The following is a 19,017-nucleotide window of genomic DNA, read 5'->3' as shown; positions in this document are numbered from 1 at the left end:
GATGCAGTGACAATCTTTGATCAAAGAGCCAAGTTCAGAAATCTCCTTTACATTTTAAGTCCATTTGTCTCTGTTCTTCTTGCTGTTTAAAATATTTTACTAAACAAAAGTTTATATTCAATTAAATTAGTGTATTAACGTTCTACATTGTTTCAGAAATTAACAAGGCTGTTTAGAATTAAGAGTAATCGAGTTCAACAAAACTTTAAATAAATTGAGGTAATTTTTTTTTTATGAACCTTATTAGTAATTGCTAAAATATTATAAAATTTTATTTAAACCATGTATTCTTATAATAAACAAGTAGCCTTATTATTTTTAAGCATATTAGTTTATTGTTTTGGTGTTTAATCCACCATTTTAACTACTTAAAAACTTTCTGCCATAAACTTTACCAAAGTTTAAAAGTAATAACTTATAAGAAAACGGGAAATACGAGTAAAGAAAACTTAAGTAATATTATACCCATTTCAAAACATTGAGTTGATATTAAAGACTGCCTAAATTTTCACTATTTTAAAGTATAATTTTTTAAATACCTATGGTGCTTTTTAATCAAACATTTATATAAATATAAGATAATCATTAATTATTAAATAAAATGGCAAAATAATTTTAACGAGGGGTTATTACCATTAGATAATACAAAATAATAATAGTTGAAATAATAGTTAAATAAATAAAAATTAAAAATCGATAAAAAATAATTAACTATAAAAATCATAGAATCACTATCTAATTGATCTTGAAGACCTAGTTTAGCACCATATACTGGTAATTTAATACTGTTTTAATAAGAACAATTTTTAACTAATATTATTCAATATAATCTGAGTAGTAGTGTATAATATAACACCTTATAGAGTCAAAATTTTTTTTAATTCATTCAAACGGTAAAATCTTGTTAAAATAAATTTAAGCTTCACATTCTTAAAGAAAAAAATGAATCTAATTAAATTAAACTAACTGTGCCAAGATATATTTGATCATGTATTTTATGTACGTGGAAAAAGTTCCACGAAAAAAGTGAAAATTTGTAATAGTATACTCGGACATGTAGACAATGCAAAAACTGATACTTAACAGATTTTTGATATTTTCAATAGACATTAGTTTAATATTCCCATAGAGAAGTTTGTTAGTGCTTATAATGTATCCAATATCGAGTTAAGAAGAGTAGTCTGACTATTGTCAAGTTATATGGTTAGAGTTTTAATCGGTATACATGTACACAAAAGTGTAATACCGAAAGTTGTATGCAATTTTTATTGCGACTCTGATGGCCTTTCAAGTATATTATTAGGTAATGAAATTATTTATTATTTATAAAATATAGAGTTTGCTATTTTAAAATTGATGTACAAAAAATTTGATAACGCGTAAAACAAGTTTTTGGTATCGAATTCTATGATAAGATTTAAACATACGGTAACCGAATCGAATTTTAAATAGGAGGTTATAAATCATGTTTCTTGTGAATTTTTGTTTGATAATTATATTAAATTTTATCGAAAACACTAATATGTTATATTACCCTACTGTGTCATATTGAGCAGATGTTCTCTATATAATTTCCGATTATCCACTTAGTTCAAAACACATGTATTTAAGTAAAGTTTTTGACATGTTGCGTTGAGAAAATAAAATAAATGCGTTTACTCGTTATTATAGGTGTCTTAATACTTACAATAATATATGTCAGCTATTACTGATGAATATTTGAACGTAAGAATTAAAATAATTTACATTACAAATATTGTCCATTTTTTTTGTAATACGCTTGGATTCTGAAAACGCGACACTTAATATGTAAAGATATTATGCAAATAGAATAGTTTTTGTTTTCCATAACATATCGAAGCTAAAATATAACCGATAAAACATAAAGGTTTGAAACTCATGTTTACATAACGTCATTAGCATTAGCCGACCACCTGTCCAATAGCGTGCGTTTAGTGATTGCAAACCTATAAAATGGCTATAAATTTTTTTAAACCGGCGGCGGTGGTGTCGTTTAATTTGTTTTTTTAGTCCGTCGAATCCGGACGGCGACGATATTTTACACGCACCGCATGTTCGGTGGTGTATACACGAACACAGTACACGAGATTTTGCCAACGATTTAGGAATGTAAGCGTACCACATTTGTCAAACAGCAATGCTGCCGACCCCTACGGAATTCCGGCAGACCAAGTCATTTGTTTTAGAAAAGTGTTTTCTCGACTATCGGTCGCCAATAACACTCGGTCCAGAAATATTAATAGCTGAACGCAAACGACATTTTGTCAGCCTTTTTTTGACAAATTCAACCATACATGTAATTTATTCTTATTCAAATAAACGATGGTGTCGATAAAACGATTACGCTGACTTTTTCTCAACGCTATTGTGAAACGCGTAAAAAGCGCTTCTGTACACGACCGAGTGTACAACTGGAGTATTCCAATATTAAATTATACTGTTTTAGGGGTAGTCGTTAAATAGCTTGCACACAGCGTCAGAGTTTGATTCGTCATTTTTTATCCTAGATGCTCAAATTACGCATGGAACGTTAAATAAAACGGACACATTTAATCGTGTATTTTCGTGCTATACACTTTTTACATAGGTTTGTAGTAATTAATTAACGGAACACGAGAGGTGTACTACATGATGGGTCGCGCCCGAGATAATAGAGTGCTGTGTACGTGTGTATGGTACAGTCCACCCTAACTCGAACAAATGACGCTGTGCCGCCTTCGTCGACCGGGTCTGAGCAAATTAGATTCTATCCCGGGTCGGTCTGTATAGTGTACCCTATACTTGCACACACCAAAGCGTCTAATTCAATATAACGCCACAGCAGCAGTCGCTGCTATCTCCCATGGCGAACCGCCCCCGCGCCGCATTAAAGCGCTGGTAACATGTGTGAAACAGTTTCACGCAATAGGGTCGAGCACCTTCTGGACGTGTCGTTATAGTAATAGTAATAATAGTAACAGTACACGGCGAGTACAGGCAGGGCATTGTTACTGAACGATCCGCACTATTGCGTTACGGCCATTTTGGAAGTTCAAAAATTAAACAAAATATTTAAAAAAATACATAACTAGAAAAGCCACAAAATATCTCCTATACGTAATGTTACCGTCATCAGCGCTAAACACATACCGACACCCTGAGCGAATAATATTTCATTACCAATGAATAGTTTTACATAACAATCTTGATAAATAGAGTGGATTGATTAACTATGCCTCACGAGCCATAGTCACCCTGTATATCCGGTAAATATTATCTATACTCGATACTTAAATAATTTACCTCCGCAATCAACTATTTCATACTTCAAACGGTTTTATTTATAGTCTTTAATTATTTAAAATAAAATTTAAAGGAGATTTCGACTTTGTGATGACATCATTTTTAGTGTCTCCGAAAATAAAAAATATTACCTCGGAATCGTAAGATAGCGTAGTTCTAAAATTAATTTGAAAATTAGACGTTAAATAAATATCAGCCAATATTTATTTTAGGTATTTTTATTAATTTTTCGCCTTTAAAAAATTACAACGTTATCAACATTTTTATACCTTCCTTGAATTCTACAGTGTGATTCTTTTATGAACCGCTTAGTTAATCAACAAATAGTAACAAAATTATATGTATATATTTTTCTTTTAGTTTCATACTTTTTTCAATTATAAAATGTTATCTATATTTAACCCGTACACATTATAAGAAAATTAATTTTATACTTTTAAATAGCACATATATATTTAACTAACTTCAATAATAGAAAATTGTAAAAAAAAATGACTGGTCGATAACAACTTTTAATCCATAATTTCGGAAATTACTGCTATTTCAAAGTGGGGAGGTGTGGTTTATATTATTTTTATCATTACGTATTACTCTGCTGCGCTTTTCCTCTACTCTATATTTAAAAATGTTAATATTTCAAAATTTGCTATCGATAGATTAAAAAAACTATCAATATTATTTATATTTTTCAATTAAATAAGTGATTTATGATAATGAATCATTACGTGTAGGTGACACTTGATATAATACACTTTATTAAAAAAATATACATAATTTTTGTATTTTCATTAAAATAAATGTATTTAAGTAATGAAAAATTATTAAAATATTTTTAATAGTATTTCTATTTTTTTTTTAACATATAACTTAATACACTTGTTAATTTTAAATATTATCTTGTACTTAGAATAAAAAAAAAATACATTTTTGTACGAAAATATAAAATGCAACTCAAAATTATAATTAAAGCATATTTGATTTTTCTAATTTCATTTGTCGATTCACTAAAGCCAACTAGTATATCTGATAAAGATTTTAAGGTATGAATTTTTTTCGCGTTCAATAAACTAATATACTAATTGAAATAAATGTTAATCTAGATTTATACATTTTAATAAAAGAAAATTTTTTAATAAAGTTAAGTAATAATAATCATAGTGTTCTTCACCAATTACTAATTTTTAATGATGACTGTCAAAATTATCCAATTTTAAATATTGATATAGCATTTTGGCAAAATCAATTTTTTTTTATTACAATATTGTTATTCTGAAAAAAAAACAATTTTTTTTAGTTAAATAAGAAAAACCATTGAAATTTAACGAATTTTATTTCAATTATCACTTTTAGGCAAAATTAACTAATGCGACCTTAGACAATATCAGAGAACTACTAACTTACGATAATCTGACATCAAGTCAATTGAATGAAATTGCACGCAAATTAGGCAGGGGTAATTAAAAAATCGACTAAATTATTATTATTGTACATATACCACAAATTTCATTCAATATTCAAAACATTAAATTATAATTTATTTCTGTTATAGCAAATATTTCATATTGCAATACTACAGGTATTGTATTAATCTACTATAAATTTTTTTTAAAGTTGTAAAACTATTAACAATTTATTTTCAGACGAAAAATGTTTATTTATTCATAAAGATCACGTTTATAAATTAGCCCGTAAAATAATGTCCAAAACAAAATCAGATCAATTCTTAAATAGTATTTTGTTGAATGCATTTAATAAATTAGATAAAGAACACGTACAATTAACTGATATACGCAAATTATTTAAGCAACACAATAAAAATATTGACAAAAAACACTTGGATATTTTAATTACCGTATGGAGTTTCAATGTTATCAGATATGCAGTTAACAAACCTAATGATCCTAACAAATACAAATTGTAATTAATATCATCAATTCAAAAAATATTAAACTTAGAAATATATTTTAACTAAATTAATGAGCTAATAATAATTTATACAGTTTTTTGAGAATATTTCCTTGCCTCAAAGTAAATCTCCCTAGAAAAAATGTATAAATTAAATATATATGGCTTATGTCTGTATAAGTTTAAAAGATACTTCAAAAGGCACATTGTTGATCAATAGTATTTCATATCGCATTAACTTGTTGCAGTGCTATGATAAAGTCAGTATATAAAGTATAAAATAATATAAAATATATATATTATAAAAGCTTAATTAAGGTCTTGAATACCCATCCCCGCTTCCACAATGACTTTCTACGCTTCTCTATACATTGCCAGTACTTCTCCATTTCTAACGTCTATCATCATAAGATTCTCCCTAAATCGGTCTCTTTATCGTTGTCGTAGAAGTCCTCTTGGTCTTGTTTCATGAGGATTCCACACTGATACCTCATTTAAATTAAAAATAGACTAAAAAAAAAAACAACTACATAAATTTTGTTAAAAATTCTATTTTTAATTAAACATCATTGCACAATAAAAACAAAATGCAATGCAATTTTGTGTAATGTGTAGATTATTACTTTTTTTAAAATATATATGGTACAAATTTAAAATATTAATACAACTTTTCGATTTTTTTTTTTTTTTATAGCTACATACCTGATTTGGCAGGTTCAATTAATTCTAAGTAATCCACTTATGAGTGTATGAATGTACCACATTTAAAACTCATGTACAATTGACACAGTTGTCTCTATTAACAAATTTTTTTAAGTTGTTTTTTTAAATACATTGTTTATTTTAAATTCTGTATTTATTGAGAGAATGTTTTAATAATTGTGAAAATATAAGTAATATGTTCAATTAACACATTTCCTTTGACATCTTACAACGTCAAAATAATTATTTTAAAACTTATTTATCTTATTGTTTTAATCTTTTTAAACTAACAATAATGTAAAAATAAAAATTACGTGTATCAAATAGTGACATAAAATATTTATTTTTATTTTGAATTTTATTAGAATTGTTATATTTCTAACTTTTAACTATGAAATTATATTAGAAGGTTACAAATAAAATGAGTATTTATGTTTTATATAATTTGTACTTAATTGTTCAGTTAATAATTAAGATATATTTTGTATTCTTTGTGAGAATTTTGGTTAATCAAATGATATAAACTTTTTACATGCATAAAATCTGTTCATATCTTATTAAAAATATTTGTTCAGATGTATAAATTAGTTCAAAAATAGTTAAAACGAGATTTCTAATTTGTAAAAAAATAATTTAAGTATTAATAACAAACAATAATTGTTTGATATTAATTTCAATTATTGACATTAATAACGTTCTAAATTAAAAATATTTAGATATTTTTCTCTGTGTTACCTGATTCTATCATTTTGAGAATTTTTTTTTAGTAATGAGCAAAAAAAAAAAATTAACTTTTAACAATCACATTTTCTTTCATAGCCTAATTAAATTAGGCTAACTTTAAATATTGCTCTGTATGAAAAAAGAAATTTGTATTAAAAATTATAATTTCAGACTATACTGGAACTTTATTGAATTTCTTAAAATAAAACATATATTTTTTAATATGGTAGTTAAAAAGAAATGGCACGTGTAATCGGTTAGGTTAGTTGCATTTTCCAATTGCTTGTGTTTGCGTTTTATGTTCACCCATTCGACCGTGTTGATTAATGTTGGGATTTTGTTTTTCCCTTTATAAACCAAGAGATCTGTATAAATTATCAGTAGCCGGTAGGGTTAAACGTTTTTTTCTCTTGTTTTTCCGTGCGAAGAGGGTGTCTAGAAAAAAAATTTAACAATCTTTTCTGATGTTTCTTCAACAAAATCCTTTATTTTTTTTGTCGACGCGTAGTTTAGACTTGCAAACGATAATGATTATTTCTCCCCACCGTAAACACCTCAATATTAAACATATATACTTGGGTTTTTCCGTTAAAATGTCGCTGTGTATAATGAAAAGGGTTAGGTGCGGCTTACGATTTATCAATCATTGCACAGGGGCTTGAACGATTAAAACACAACGGGTGTACAGCAGGGAAAATGAGAGCTAACGACGAAAATGTTGATGAGTTCTAATCCTTTCGCCAGGCTTTTGTCTCTTTCTTCTACTTATGTATACCTATCGCATCTCCTGCTATGAATATTTATACGCAATTCGTCGAGCTTAAGTGTCTTTAAACATTTCGTCGCCGTGTACTTAGCGCACACTTTCTCTTACCTCGGCGTTTCCTTTCCGTGTGCGTTTTAATCCGTCGAAGCCCTAATTTCGACTGACAAACTCTCCAAAGTCGTAGCCTCTTGCAACTCAATCCTTTTGCCTATCCCTCTGCCCATTTTCAGCGTCGGTTGTAACAAAATAAGGCAGCCACTCGCCGTTAAAACGCTTCCGGTTGCCAACGCATTCAAATGAAAATACACAGAAAACATTTCTGTCGTTACATTTTCTCTCTGGGTACTTCCGCAAACCGAATTACCTGCAAAATAGAAGATATAAATTATCCGTTTGCAAAACAATTCTATAACGAAAAACTCATTATCATAGTTGTAATTTCAATAAGATAAAATGTTAAATTTTTCAAAAGAGATACTGTCAAAAAAATAAGAATAATTATAATTTTTTTTTTATCGGGAATTTAATCATAGTTGTGAAAATGTGTTAATTATAAAAAATAAAAGTGGATGTTTTACTTAGTTTTATAAAAATCTAAAGATTCTCTTGGTTAAATAACATAAAGAATACAATCATAAGTTTTACTGTGTTCATCGTGCAACAAACAACATTTAACAAAAATATTTGATTTTTAACAGCTTTTTAATATATACTTTGCATATTTTCCTAAATTCACTTCCAAACAAAAAAAAAAAAAGACATTTGCAAATGCGAAATTATTATATATATTTTGCGTATTTTCAATTTAGTAGATCAACATTAGTTATTTGCGTTACAACTTTGATATATTAAAATTGTAATTAATAATAGAAATATATTCCTGAACACTGTTAAAAAACAACGATGAATCGACGACAATTATAAAAAAAAAATTTCTTAAAAACTTAATAAGTTTTTAACAAAATAGAATATATTTTGTAAACACTAGTTATTAGCACTCCAAGTTTATAGATATAAATATTATCTATTATCTATAATTGATGGTTGCTAGCTACCAACCATTTTCCCTGACTATGGTGTTATCAATCACTGTTAATGATATACTTTATCATGTCTTTATTTAACGTTTTAAAAAGTTATTTATGCAACACTTGAGATTTCATATGTTACCTGTTTACTACATAAACAATATGTTTTGATTTTTCCATTTAGTGTACAAGTTGTAGGACACTAAAAATTGTTCGTAAAATATAATGTTATTGTTATACAGAGTGGGACACCGCGATTTACTAATTTGACTATATAAACTAATATGAAAATTAGTAAATCATAGTGTATCTCGTTTCATATATATGCATAAAAATAATAAGTAGATAATACTTTTTATAGGGTGTTCAGTAAATACGGTAATGGGTCAATTGTTGCAAACAATGAGAAACCCGTTTCCTTACTTACTGAACACCCATACAAGGTATTATTTAACGTAATAATGGTTATATTGAACTATTCCACGTACAAATATGTTATAACATATATTTATTGATTTAAATATTTATCATCGACCCTGTTCGGACGCTACTTATTTAACGATGCTCTATGGGATCCATTGTGTCATAGTGTGATGTGGTAGCTGCAGTGAAATTCGCATTGTATCCAGATAATGTGCAGTGGGCGGATTCTTTGGAATTTTGCGTGAAAACGTTAATAATAATACAACAATATTGATTCGTTAACACCATGAAAGAGTAGCGGATACGATTTACAGGGTACAAAATAATATAAACATTCCCAATGAATTTTGATACNATACAACAATATTGATTCGTTAACACCATGAAAGAGTAGCGGATACGATTTACAGGGTACAAAATAATATAAACATTCCCAATAGAAGTCTGTATCAAGACTTCTATTGAATAACGAACAACAAACGATTGCCGATTGACACCAAATGTAAATGTTATTATACTCAAGCATGTACAATAATATGACAATAAGTTTGGCGGACACATGACTGCAACGACTATGTGTATGTATAGACCATGGCACTTGCCCGTACAAAAAAAAAAGGCAATTTGTCAACTGCGATCGACGCATACCATGGTAAACGTTTAATTCTTTATGTGTTTGCAATAGTATTTGTCCACCTGGAAAGCTGAACATGAGTAATACACCGTTGTGTTTATGTGACGGTATTTCCCAATCGTATTCTTGCACCTCAACGCCTATTTTATTATTAAAATCGTGTGTGATACTATACCGGCAATACTCGTAAATAAGCATTTTTTGAGGATCTGCTGAACGAGGCTATTTACTGGTAAGGGTATGCGAGGAAATTCCACTTTGCTTCGAAACGGAAAATCAATTTACCCTCCGTTGTCACTGACTCTTTCACCTGTCGACAGGTATTTCCTTATATACATTGTCATAGAGCGAAGAGGCTTTTCCGACCACCTTCTGTCGACAAATATCCATGGTGACATTACAGGAGGTGTAGGACAGTATTTGCTCTGACGAAGGCGGCGTTCACGGCGAATTAACCACAGACACCAGATCACGGTTGACCGAACACTACGATCTCAACCCCACCATCACCACCTAGTCATCATTACCGGTAGCATTACGTGAAAACCTTGTATTATTTTCTCCTTATTTTTCACCTTACCATTACAAGTTTTCATCAAATTCTGTGTGCCACAGGCATAGAAGACAAAAATATGTTAGAAATCACGTTGCGTATCTTTGGAGGATATAGTGTTTGTTAGAATAAATACACGATACAGTAAAAGAAATTAAAAAAAAAAATTCACCACCAAATTTAATAAAATTGACAAAACTTTCAATAATTTGTTTTTAATAGTTATTATTTCTATTATAATGTGACTACCCAACCAAGTAAAAGATGATTTTCCATCATAAATTTTCAAAAAATGTTCATTACTTAAAATAATTTTCAAGTCTGATTAAATATTCATTAAAAAATAATGTAGTTTTATAAATTTTTTTTTTTTAAAGAATTTATTTTCACATAATAATCTACAGAATAATATTCTTAAGAAAACTCCCATTACCAAATGTATTATCTCTAGCGTATTCTCTCGGTTTATTACTAAATGCAAGTATTTGTAAAAATAAAATATCATCTTTAAAGTAGAATTTTGTTCTTATCTAATATTATAAAAATTAACACTACTAAGAATTAAAAATTTTTTATCCTTTTGAAAAATTACTTACATATTTCAAAGTAAATTTTTATGAAAAAAAAAAAGAGTAATTTTTATTATTCAAGTATCTGATCATTTTTTCCCAATATAATTCTTCTCGTGATATTTAATTTTTAAGCGCAACTTGATGTTATCTATAAAAGTCACTAATTTTAGAGTTCATACGGAAATACACTGTAAAATATTTAGTTTTGAATTTAATATTTTTTTTCCAAATATTGTGTGTGTTTAAAATGCCGTAAAACCATATAAATGTAAATTTAAATCAAACGCCCTTAAGCAATGGATTCTTTGCAGTGCGAAATATAATATTTTTCGTTATTATATAAAATGTAAAAAACGACTGTATGCGCGTAATAAAGCGAATATAAAATTGTTATAAAAAAAAATTAAACGATTTGAAAAATGTGCATATATACTGACATGAACGCACCAGTTTATTATAGTAAAAATCATAGTAGTCAGTACTTGAAATTTGAATTACAATAGAAACTCGAGTTAGATTTCAGATAAATGTACGTTTGTTGTGGGTATGTTTTCGTGGTTTAACGTTTTGGCGGCGGCGGCGGTCGTCAAACGGCGTCATCAACTGTTTTTTGTGTCGTCGTTTAGTAATAAAGAAAGCATTTCATTACACGAGAACAACGAAACATGTTGTCGGGCCACCGTAGTAGTCGTCGCGGGGTGACAAAAATCGTCAATTTACGATACGGCCGTCAATATTGCATTTTGTATTTTGTAGTGCCACGAAAATACACCGCGGTGTTGTGTAAACGAGCCGAGTAAAGAGAATCCTTAACGAATCATACGGCCGAGTAGAGAAAATAAAATGTAGAGGAATAATAATACAAATTGGCCATTTGGCGGCGGTAAAGACCCGAACCGTAATGCCAGTCGTTTATGTGTAGGCACTCCGAAGCCGCTACCAATACGCATGTAATAATAATAATAATAATAATAACATGAAGTAAGTATAAAATAAAAAATAAAGAGAATGTCGCTATACGCGCACCCGGGTAATGGGCGCGCGTATACATGTAGGTAATGGTTGGACGATTATTACGGCTCAGCGTGAAGTCACCGACAAAACTGATGACCGAATAAACATGTCAACCCCAGTCGGTAACGTCGCCCAACTAATATGAATAATAAAAATATATTAAAACGCGTTTAATTAAAAACAATCTGTTTTTTCCTCCGTGCGCAATAGTTTCCCTTCTTCGCCTCAGTTTTAGCCGTTTGATATTCAAAAGTGCCGCCGGCGCCGCCTCATGTGGACAAAATGCTCATCACATTTTATGTTGACAGTATTACTTGATAATAACTTTGATTTTTTTTGTGTGTCACTTAGTCTTAGTAAAACTATGTGGCGGCAAGTTAAATCGATGAGATTTTTTTCTGATACAACCTAAACGCACTTTTTTGCTTTTGTATAACATTGCACAACACTTTTCTGCGGCAAAAATATTATAATAATTCTGAATGGAATTGCGTCACTTTTTCTGGTCTTAGAATTTTCAGATTGAAGTTTTTGAGATAATCGCTAATTAGTGAAAAACATGCAATTATTTTATTAAATGATAAAAAATACATATTTCAAAACACTACATTTATAACTTCAATAGATTATATTTAAGAGGCCATTTAAAAAGTGCGATCAATATCTCAAGTTTAAATAGGCTATAAATGAGCTTCAAAGTTTATTTTGACGGTAATTTTACAAATATCAAAGCTAAATTTTTCCTTCTAACTTTTTGTTGCTTAAACCTAAAATTATACATTTTTTTTTCACTAATATGGAATTTTATAAGGATTTAAAAAATTTAACCTTTATGTTCGAGCGTAACTAGATATTGAAATGATTTCTGTTAACAATAAAAAAAAAAAGTATAAAAAACTCAACATTTTAATAAAATCAACATTTTTTGTAAAAATTATTTTTAATTCTAAAATTAAATGCATTTTAAATAAATGATATGGTAAAATCATTTATAATTTTTTTCGCAGAATAAAATAGTTTAACAAGATCTGATGTATAATCATTATTTATTAACTTTTAGGGTTATAAATAACTCGTATATATTTGCTATATACATTTTAAAATTATATTTTAGTATTTGAAAACTATATGAACAAAGTAATATAAACTTACAATATCCAATGCTTACTTTTTGTTCGCTGTTGAATAAACTAATGAAACGAGGGTATTTGTATACCCACCTAAAATAATAATGATAATATCATAATTAAATAATAATTGTCGGAAATTTATAAAAAAATTTGGGTGTAGGTTAATTTATTTTTCTCCTACTCTTATTATTATTTTTATATAAGTACATGTACTTTTGTTTTAATTTCTGAGGGTTACGGTAACTTTTGAAGAGATCAAGAACCTTTGTCCACTTTTGCGTTTGAATATAATTTATTTAGACTAATAAAATTTATATAAAAAATAGCCACAAAATATGCTCAGCTTACATTTTAGTTAGTTTATCGTAAATATTTTCAGCATAGTAACTGTACAAGAGTAAATATTTTTTTCTCAGATAAGTTGTTGTTTGACTCGCATATTAATATTGTACTTATAGAAAACCCTTTTCTCTAAGTATTACGCCCAACGGTCTTACGAACCCACGTGTATGGCCTCATTTATACATTTTAAACGAAATAGATCTTATTATTTTCACACAACAAACATTGAATAGCAAATACTTATGAGATTGTCGACAGGAATTGTACGTGTAATGTCTAAACTATAATCGATCGATAAAATGGTCCGTGCACATATTGCACAGCATCGCCCTAATTGAAAGCTCATTAAATTTGCACGATGGCATTGTGCACGTGTATAGAATGGGTTTACTATGTGTCCGGGAATTTCGGATTTAAACGAAATGCTACCATCGTTTCCGTACCGTTTATCTATTGCAATACATTATATTATTATGATTCATTTTTCACGACCCTCGCCATAAATTATTCTCGGTCCTTGGCCAAACAGTTCGCTTGGCGGTTCCAACGACAAAATAACTTGAAAACAGAAAATTGCTTCACGACGTGCTCTTCTTCACCACCGTATGCTGTACTTTTATACAAATACATGTCACGCTCCGGTGCCCGTGCTATGCATTCAACCCCTTATGTAATTTTCCGTTGTAAGTTGGCATTTTTTTTTTTTATAATATCCACAATTGGAAAACTCTGGGCCGATACCCTCGGCCACGGAAGATCAGAAAACACGACCATAAAACCAACCGACCATCAAACTGCCGCATTGCGTATATTAATGTATACATAAGATGAACGGAGAGCCCGAACGACAGGAACAAATGTTTCGGAAAATACAAGTGGCTTGTCATTAACATACATTATGTGCGCGATTTGAAGGAAAGCTCAATGTAGCGGAATTTTTTTTTCTTTTTAGTTTTTCGTTATGAGCCCGACGACGTAGCAGACAACGATTACATGAGTGTTATACCAAGTACACACTACGTGACACAGAAAAATACAAGAATAAATTAAATCGCGCTTATTACCCGTGACAAATTATAAAGAGGTTTTTTTTTCACCCTCTGCCTGTTAAAAGTGTATAATACAACTATGAACTTGGGCTAAACACACCGAAACTGTGATAGTTAATCGTGTAAATACCATTCGAAGCGCTTCATTTTTTCCCCGTTTCGTCCACTTACCCTTTATTTACCGACAATTCTCCGGAGGGCTGTAATTATTGATGCACCGGTTTGGTTGACAACTATTATGTTAATATATGTGTATGATTTTCGGGGCTCGTTTTAAAATGACAACAGCACTCGTATATTTAATGTAATAATCTGGGAAATCGGTTTCAGCGTTACGCAGTGCATGGTAATAACATTGTAAACGAGTAGCCGGGTAATAATTGTGTATGGCATTATACGAAAACATTAACAAACTGCGGGGGTCGTTAAAATGCGGACTAGACTTCGTTTACGAACCTTGTTGACACTATTAAAAAAACAAGTGTATACACGATTTATTTACACAAATTTTTATATATATATATATATATAGTTAAGACCCACTGAATAAGTTTTGCTGACAATTAGTGATCGGAATGGAATATTTCTGATTCGCGTAGATTTTTTTTATTTGAATATTAATGAAAATTCATATAAAGTTTGCCGGGCGTGCAGTATAGGCAACAAATATAACGTACGTGCTGTGCAGATGGTGTATCATAAATGACGCAAATTGTTAAGTAAATATTTGAAATCCTTGAAAATTGTTATTAATGTTCGTCAGGCGATTTACAAACAGTACAAGCTAATTGCTTCCCTCGAAGCAAAAGCCTCAGAAAACGATGACGACTAAAATGAGCGAGTTTTGTACGTTATTTGTTACGAGTTTGACGTGTGAGACCTCTCTCGGAACAGAAACATAGCGTTTTTAATTACAAAACGAATCAATCAAAGAATTTGCGTTGAAACTGAACAGCGTACGACTGACGTTCAGCAACAATAGTCGCTGATCATTTATAATTTTCTAGTGTAGGCGCACAGTCGAATGAGAGAGTTAATTGCAACAAAACGCAAGTCGGGTGCCCGGTGCATTCAGTTATTTTCCAAAGAGCGAGGGCGAGACCTATATTATATTATCCGTATACACAGTAATAATAATATGGTATAAAACGACGGAGGCTGAACTCCTCTTCCGTTCTTTCCCCGCATATTTTCACTTCGTCCACACTTGGTGTCATGTTTATTGACAAGCCAATTTCCACCCTCGTCGCCGCTCCTCATCATCCGATCTCCGTCACTCTGTTTCTCGCTCTTACCTTCCTCGCCCTACCCCCAGCTACACTCTAGCGCTGTATTATATGTCCCGTTGGGTTTCCCTATGGCACACAATTCCTAATATTTGGTGTGAACATGACAGCACACCGTGAAATCACATTACCTCGTCGTTTCTTTTGAATAGCCGAATTTTTTTTTTATTTCCACTTTTTCTCCTCACCCGCCAACCTGAAAGCTGCTCCTATCACTTCGTACGGGTCGCCGAACCTTGCCTTTTCATTCTTTATTAAATCAGCTACTCACTCGGCGCAACTTCGACGATTCGTCCGTTTTCCTCCGCAGTGCCAGTTTACGAGCGATGGAAATGTGACACGACTGCTGATTTTCCGTTATTACACTTTTTTTTACTTGTATTTCTTTTACCCACACGTATGAGAGTTCAGTTTTACTTTTTTTGTTTTTTTTACTCGATTTTATCTTTTGCGACATATAATCATGTCCGTTTGATTTCTGTCACAACGCAATCAAATAAAAACATTTTAACAAAATATCTAGTTTGAACATTTATCAGTAATAATACTAGTACAAGATATCAGGGAAATCACTATTAACTATCAAAAGTTTTAACTTATTATTTGTTATTTAATACATAAAATGTATCAACTAAATTCATTTTTAGTATTAAAGAAAATTCATAAAGATACATTTTATTTATTTTACTAATTTTTTAAATTTTATAAGCAAATAATAAACAATTGAAATGTATTTAAACTGTTTATTTCCTAATATGTGACTAATTTATATTTATAAAAGGTGATATAATTTCGATAACTGTATTCACATACAAATTTTTATCGACATTAGATTTTTCTACTTAAAAAACTGAATTTTAAGTTAGTAACTAAATAATATAGCAAGTATATTATTAAAATTCAGTACAATAAAAATATGTGAAAGAAATATGTTCTTAAAGTTGTTCAAAACAACCTAATAATAATGTATTACAATAATTTATAATATTTACTTGTATTTAAAACTTCATAAATTAATAAGGAATGTCTCGAAATTAAAATTTTGCAACTTGTTATTCTTTAAGAAAAAATAATTTATATGTTTCATCAATACTTTCTACATTTTACTTTGTAAAATACTTAGTGATGTATATGTGCTTATAGATAAATATAAATATAGAGTGGTAAATAAATAATATTTATTGAATAAATATTTTACGAATTCTAGTATTTAAATCACCATAGTGAAATACAGACTGACACACAATATTATGACAAATCTTAATGTACTGAACATTTTTAATTTATGCATTTTTTAGATTATTACGTATTATTACTATAACTGTAAAATTCATCTAACTTATCCTAAAACTGTTTATAATAAAAGTTTTAAAACATTACTATTTTGAAATTTTGAAAAATTAAAAAAGAAATTATAAAATATGATTCAAACAAACTCAAGGATTTCATTAATTATTTTTAAAAAAGGGACTAAAAATATTCAGTAGATCAAAGTTATTACATTTGTTATAACATTGTAGACCACTCTGTATATTACAATAGTGAATTAAGCACCAGATCTCGTAAAATATTTATAAATTGTAATAAATAAACTTTTTTTTTTATGAAAGCAAACAAACTTTATAATTAATATTGATGATAATTAATAATAATTAAATATTTCAATAAGATAAATTTGTATAAAATGCGTATTATAACACTTAATAAAAAAGAAATCCGTTAAATTCAATTTTATAAAATTTATACTGAAATATCCTGGAGGCAATGGGCTTTTTTGATAAAATTTTTAAACGCTTACAGTTGTCTAAAACAATTTTTTCATCTTTGCAAATAATTTTCCTAGAGTAAAGTCGTTAAGATCTTTCATTAATAAAAAAAAAAATTGAAAATCCTTCATCGTTAAGTAGTTTTTTCAACATTGGCTAATTTTTCAATGTTTTATTATATAATAAGATACTTAGTACCTATTGATTCATATGAACCTTTATCTTTTACAATGGTTTTGTTTACANCCTTTATCTTTTACAATGGTTTTGGTTACAAAATTTAACGATCGTTTTCATCGTTCTCAACTATAAGGTAAAATGACAATAACAATTTTTATTAAAACCTATATTTTGAACTTTAGTTTAAAATATAAAATGATTGTATTAGGCACAACATTGAAGAATAGCAATAAAAAATTTCAGATACATTGACTAGAATATTCATAAACCCTATTCTCATAACTTTAGGCGCAAATAATGTTTTAAACTTGCACATTATTAGTTAGGTAAAATTATTTTTTACCTATTAATCTATTAATAATTCTAGATAATATAATTATATATAATATTATACAGAATTATTATGCATAACATTATATAAGTACTACTAGTAATTTGTAACTATAATTGTTGAAACCAAAAATATTACAATGTAATTATAAAATACATATATTACACTGATGACATTGAACACTCGCGATATTTCAAAAAATGTGTTTTTTTTGAAATATTAAATATAATTACTGCAAAAATTATTTAAATAATAATAAGGAATCAAATTGTAATAATAAAATTAGATTAATGACATTTTTAGTGGCTGTAGTAATAAAAAACAGACCAATTAAATGAAGAAAAAATCGTACTATATGTTATTTCAAAAAGTAAATAAAATGTTAATTTATTAAGATATGTTTTAGCTATAAACAATATTATTTATATTTAACTTCTCGTAGAGTTGATCACCAGAGCGACAGTTACAGCTTCGAGTTTGGAGCTATACTGACGATTTAACTCGTTTCATATTTGTTTTTGTAATTTTTGTTGTTGTTGTTGTTGTTGTTATTGATATATTTGTTATTATTTTTTTTTCTGCCTTTGTTGTTTTGTTTTTATTGTTATCGCTATAATTGCTATTGTTTTTGTCACTGTTGTAACTGATTTGTTTTTTTTTTTGTTGAATGCAAAAAAAAAATTATTTTATTTAGACGGCTGACTACAGAAAAAATTGAAGTGATATTTTTACAGAAATAAGTTAATCCTATAATTATACTAACTATCTATTAAAATTTTAAGTGTAAAAGTTTGAAAAGTAAAAATGTTCACTAGGAAAGCTTTAAAATTTTTTTTTAAAGGGTGATTGTGGTCACCCAACAACCTTTTATATTTTATTTTATTATACAAAATTAAAGCATATATCTTTTTTTTTTAATTTTTCAAAAAATTATGAGGAATTAGTCTTCTATATCTCTCTTTTAACACGACAATAAAGTTTACTTTAATTTTTTAAAAAAGATTTAAAGCATTTTTGCTTAATAACATATTAAAATTTTTTTGAAATTTACAATTTAACACATAAATCGTTCTACTTTGATGTTTATTTTCGTTACAAAAGACATTGGACACATTTTTGTCGGTATAAAAAGTAATAAATTAGCTTTAATTTAATATACATTTTTTATGTATGCTACTTATGCCAAAACTAAACAAATTACGATTTTGACACATATTTAGAGCATTCTTACAAATTTTATATACTATTTTTTTCTATTTACTATTGTATAATATTTTTTTTGTAATGATCAAATTACATTATTACGATAA

At 28.6% G+C, this 19,017-nt stretch overlaps 1 protein-coding gene and 1 long non-coding RNA gene across 2 annotated transcripts in view; one reads left to right on the top strand and one right to left on the bottom strand.

Annotated features, from left to right (window-relative positions):
• Window positions 1-4,174: 4,174 nt before the first annotated feature.
• LOC126906558 (uncharacterized) lies at window positions 4,175-6,256 on the top strand. Its single transcript, XM_050687137.1, has 5 exons — window positions 4,175-4,343; window positions 4,654-4,756; window positions 4,853-4,879; window positions 4,944-5,220; window positions 5,903-6,256. The coding sequence occupies exons 1-5, from the start codon at window positions 4,248-4,250 to the stop codon at window positions 5,940-5,942; spliced, it is 543 nt and encodes a 180-aa protein (XP_050543094.1). The 5' UTR covers window positions 4,175-4,247; the 3' UTR covers window positions 5,943-6,256.
• A 394-nt stretch (window positions 6,257-6,650) lies between these two features.
• The window catches only part of LOC126906559 (uncharacterized), a 34,546-nt gene continuing 22,179 nt past the window's right edge, over window positions 6,651-19,017 (bottom strand). Inside the window, exons 2-3 of the long non-coding RNA XR_007704281.1 lie at window positions 12,792-12,843; window positions 6,651-7,763 (exon numbers count right to left, since the gene is read on the bottom strand). This is a non-coding gene — a long non-coding RNA (uncharacterized LOC126906559). The remainder of the gene's footprint in view (window positions 7,764-12,791; window positions 12,844-19,017) is intronic.

Source organism: Daktulosphaira vitifoliae, unplaced genomic scaffold (assembly GCF_025091365.1).
Source record: "Daktulosphaira vitifoliae isolate Bord-2020 unplaced genomic scaffold, ASM2509136v1 Scaffold_5, whole genome shotgun sequence".
In the NCBI taxonomy this organism is placed as follows: Eukaryota; Metazoa; Arthropoda; class Insecta; order Hemiptera; family Phylloxeridae; genus Daktulosphaira; species Daktulosphaira vitifoliae.
This window is presented reverse-complemented; position numbering and strand designations above follow the sequence as displayed.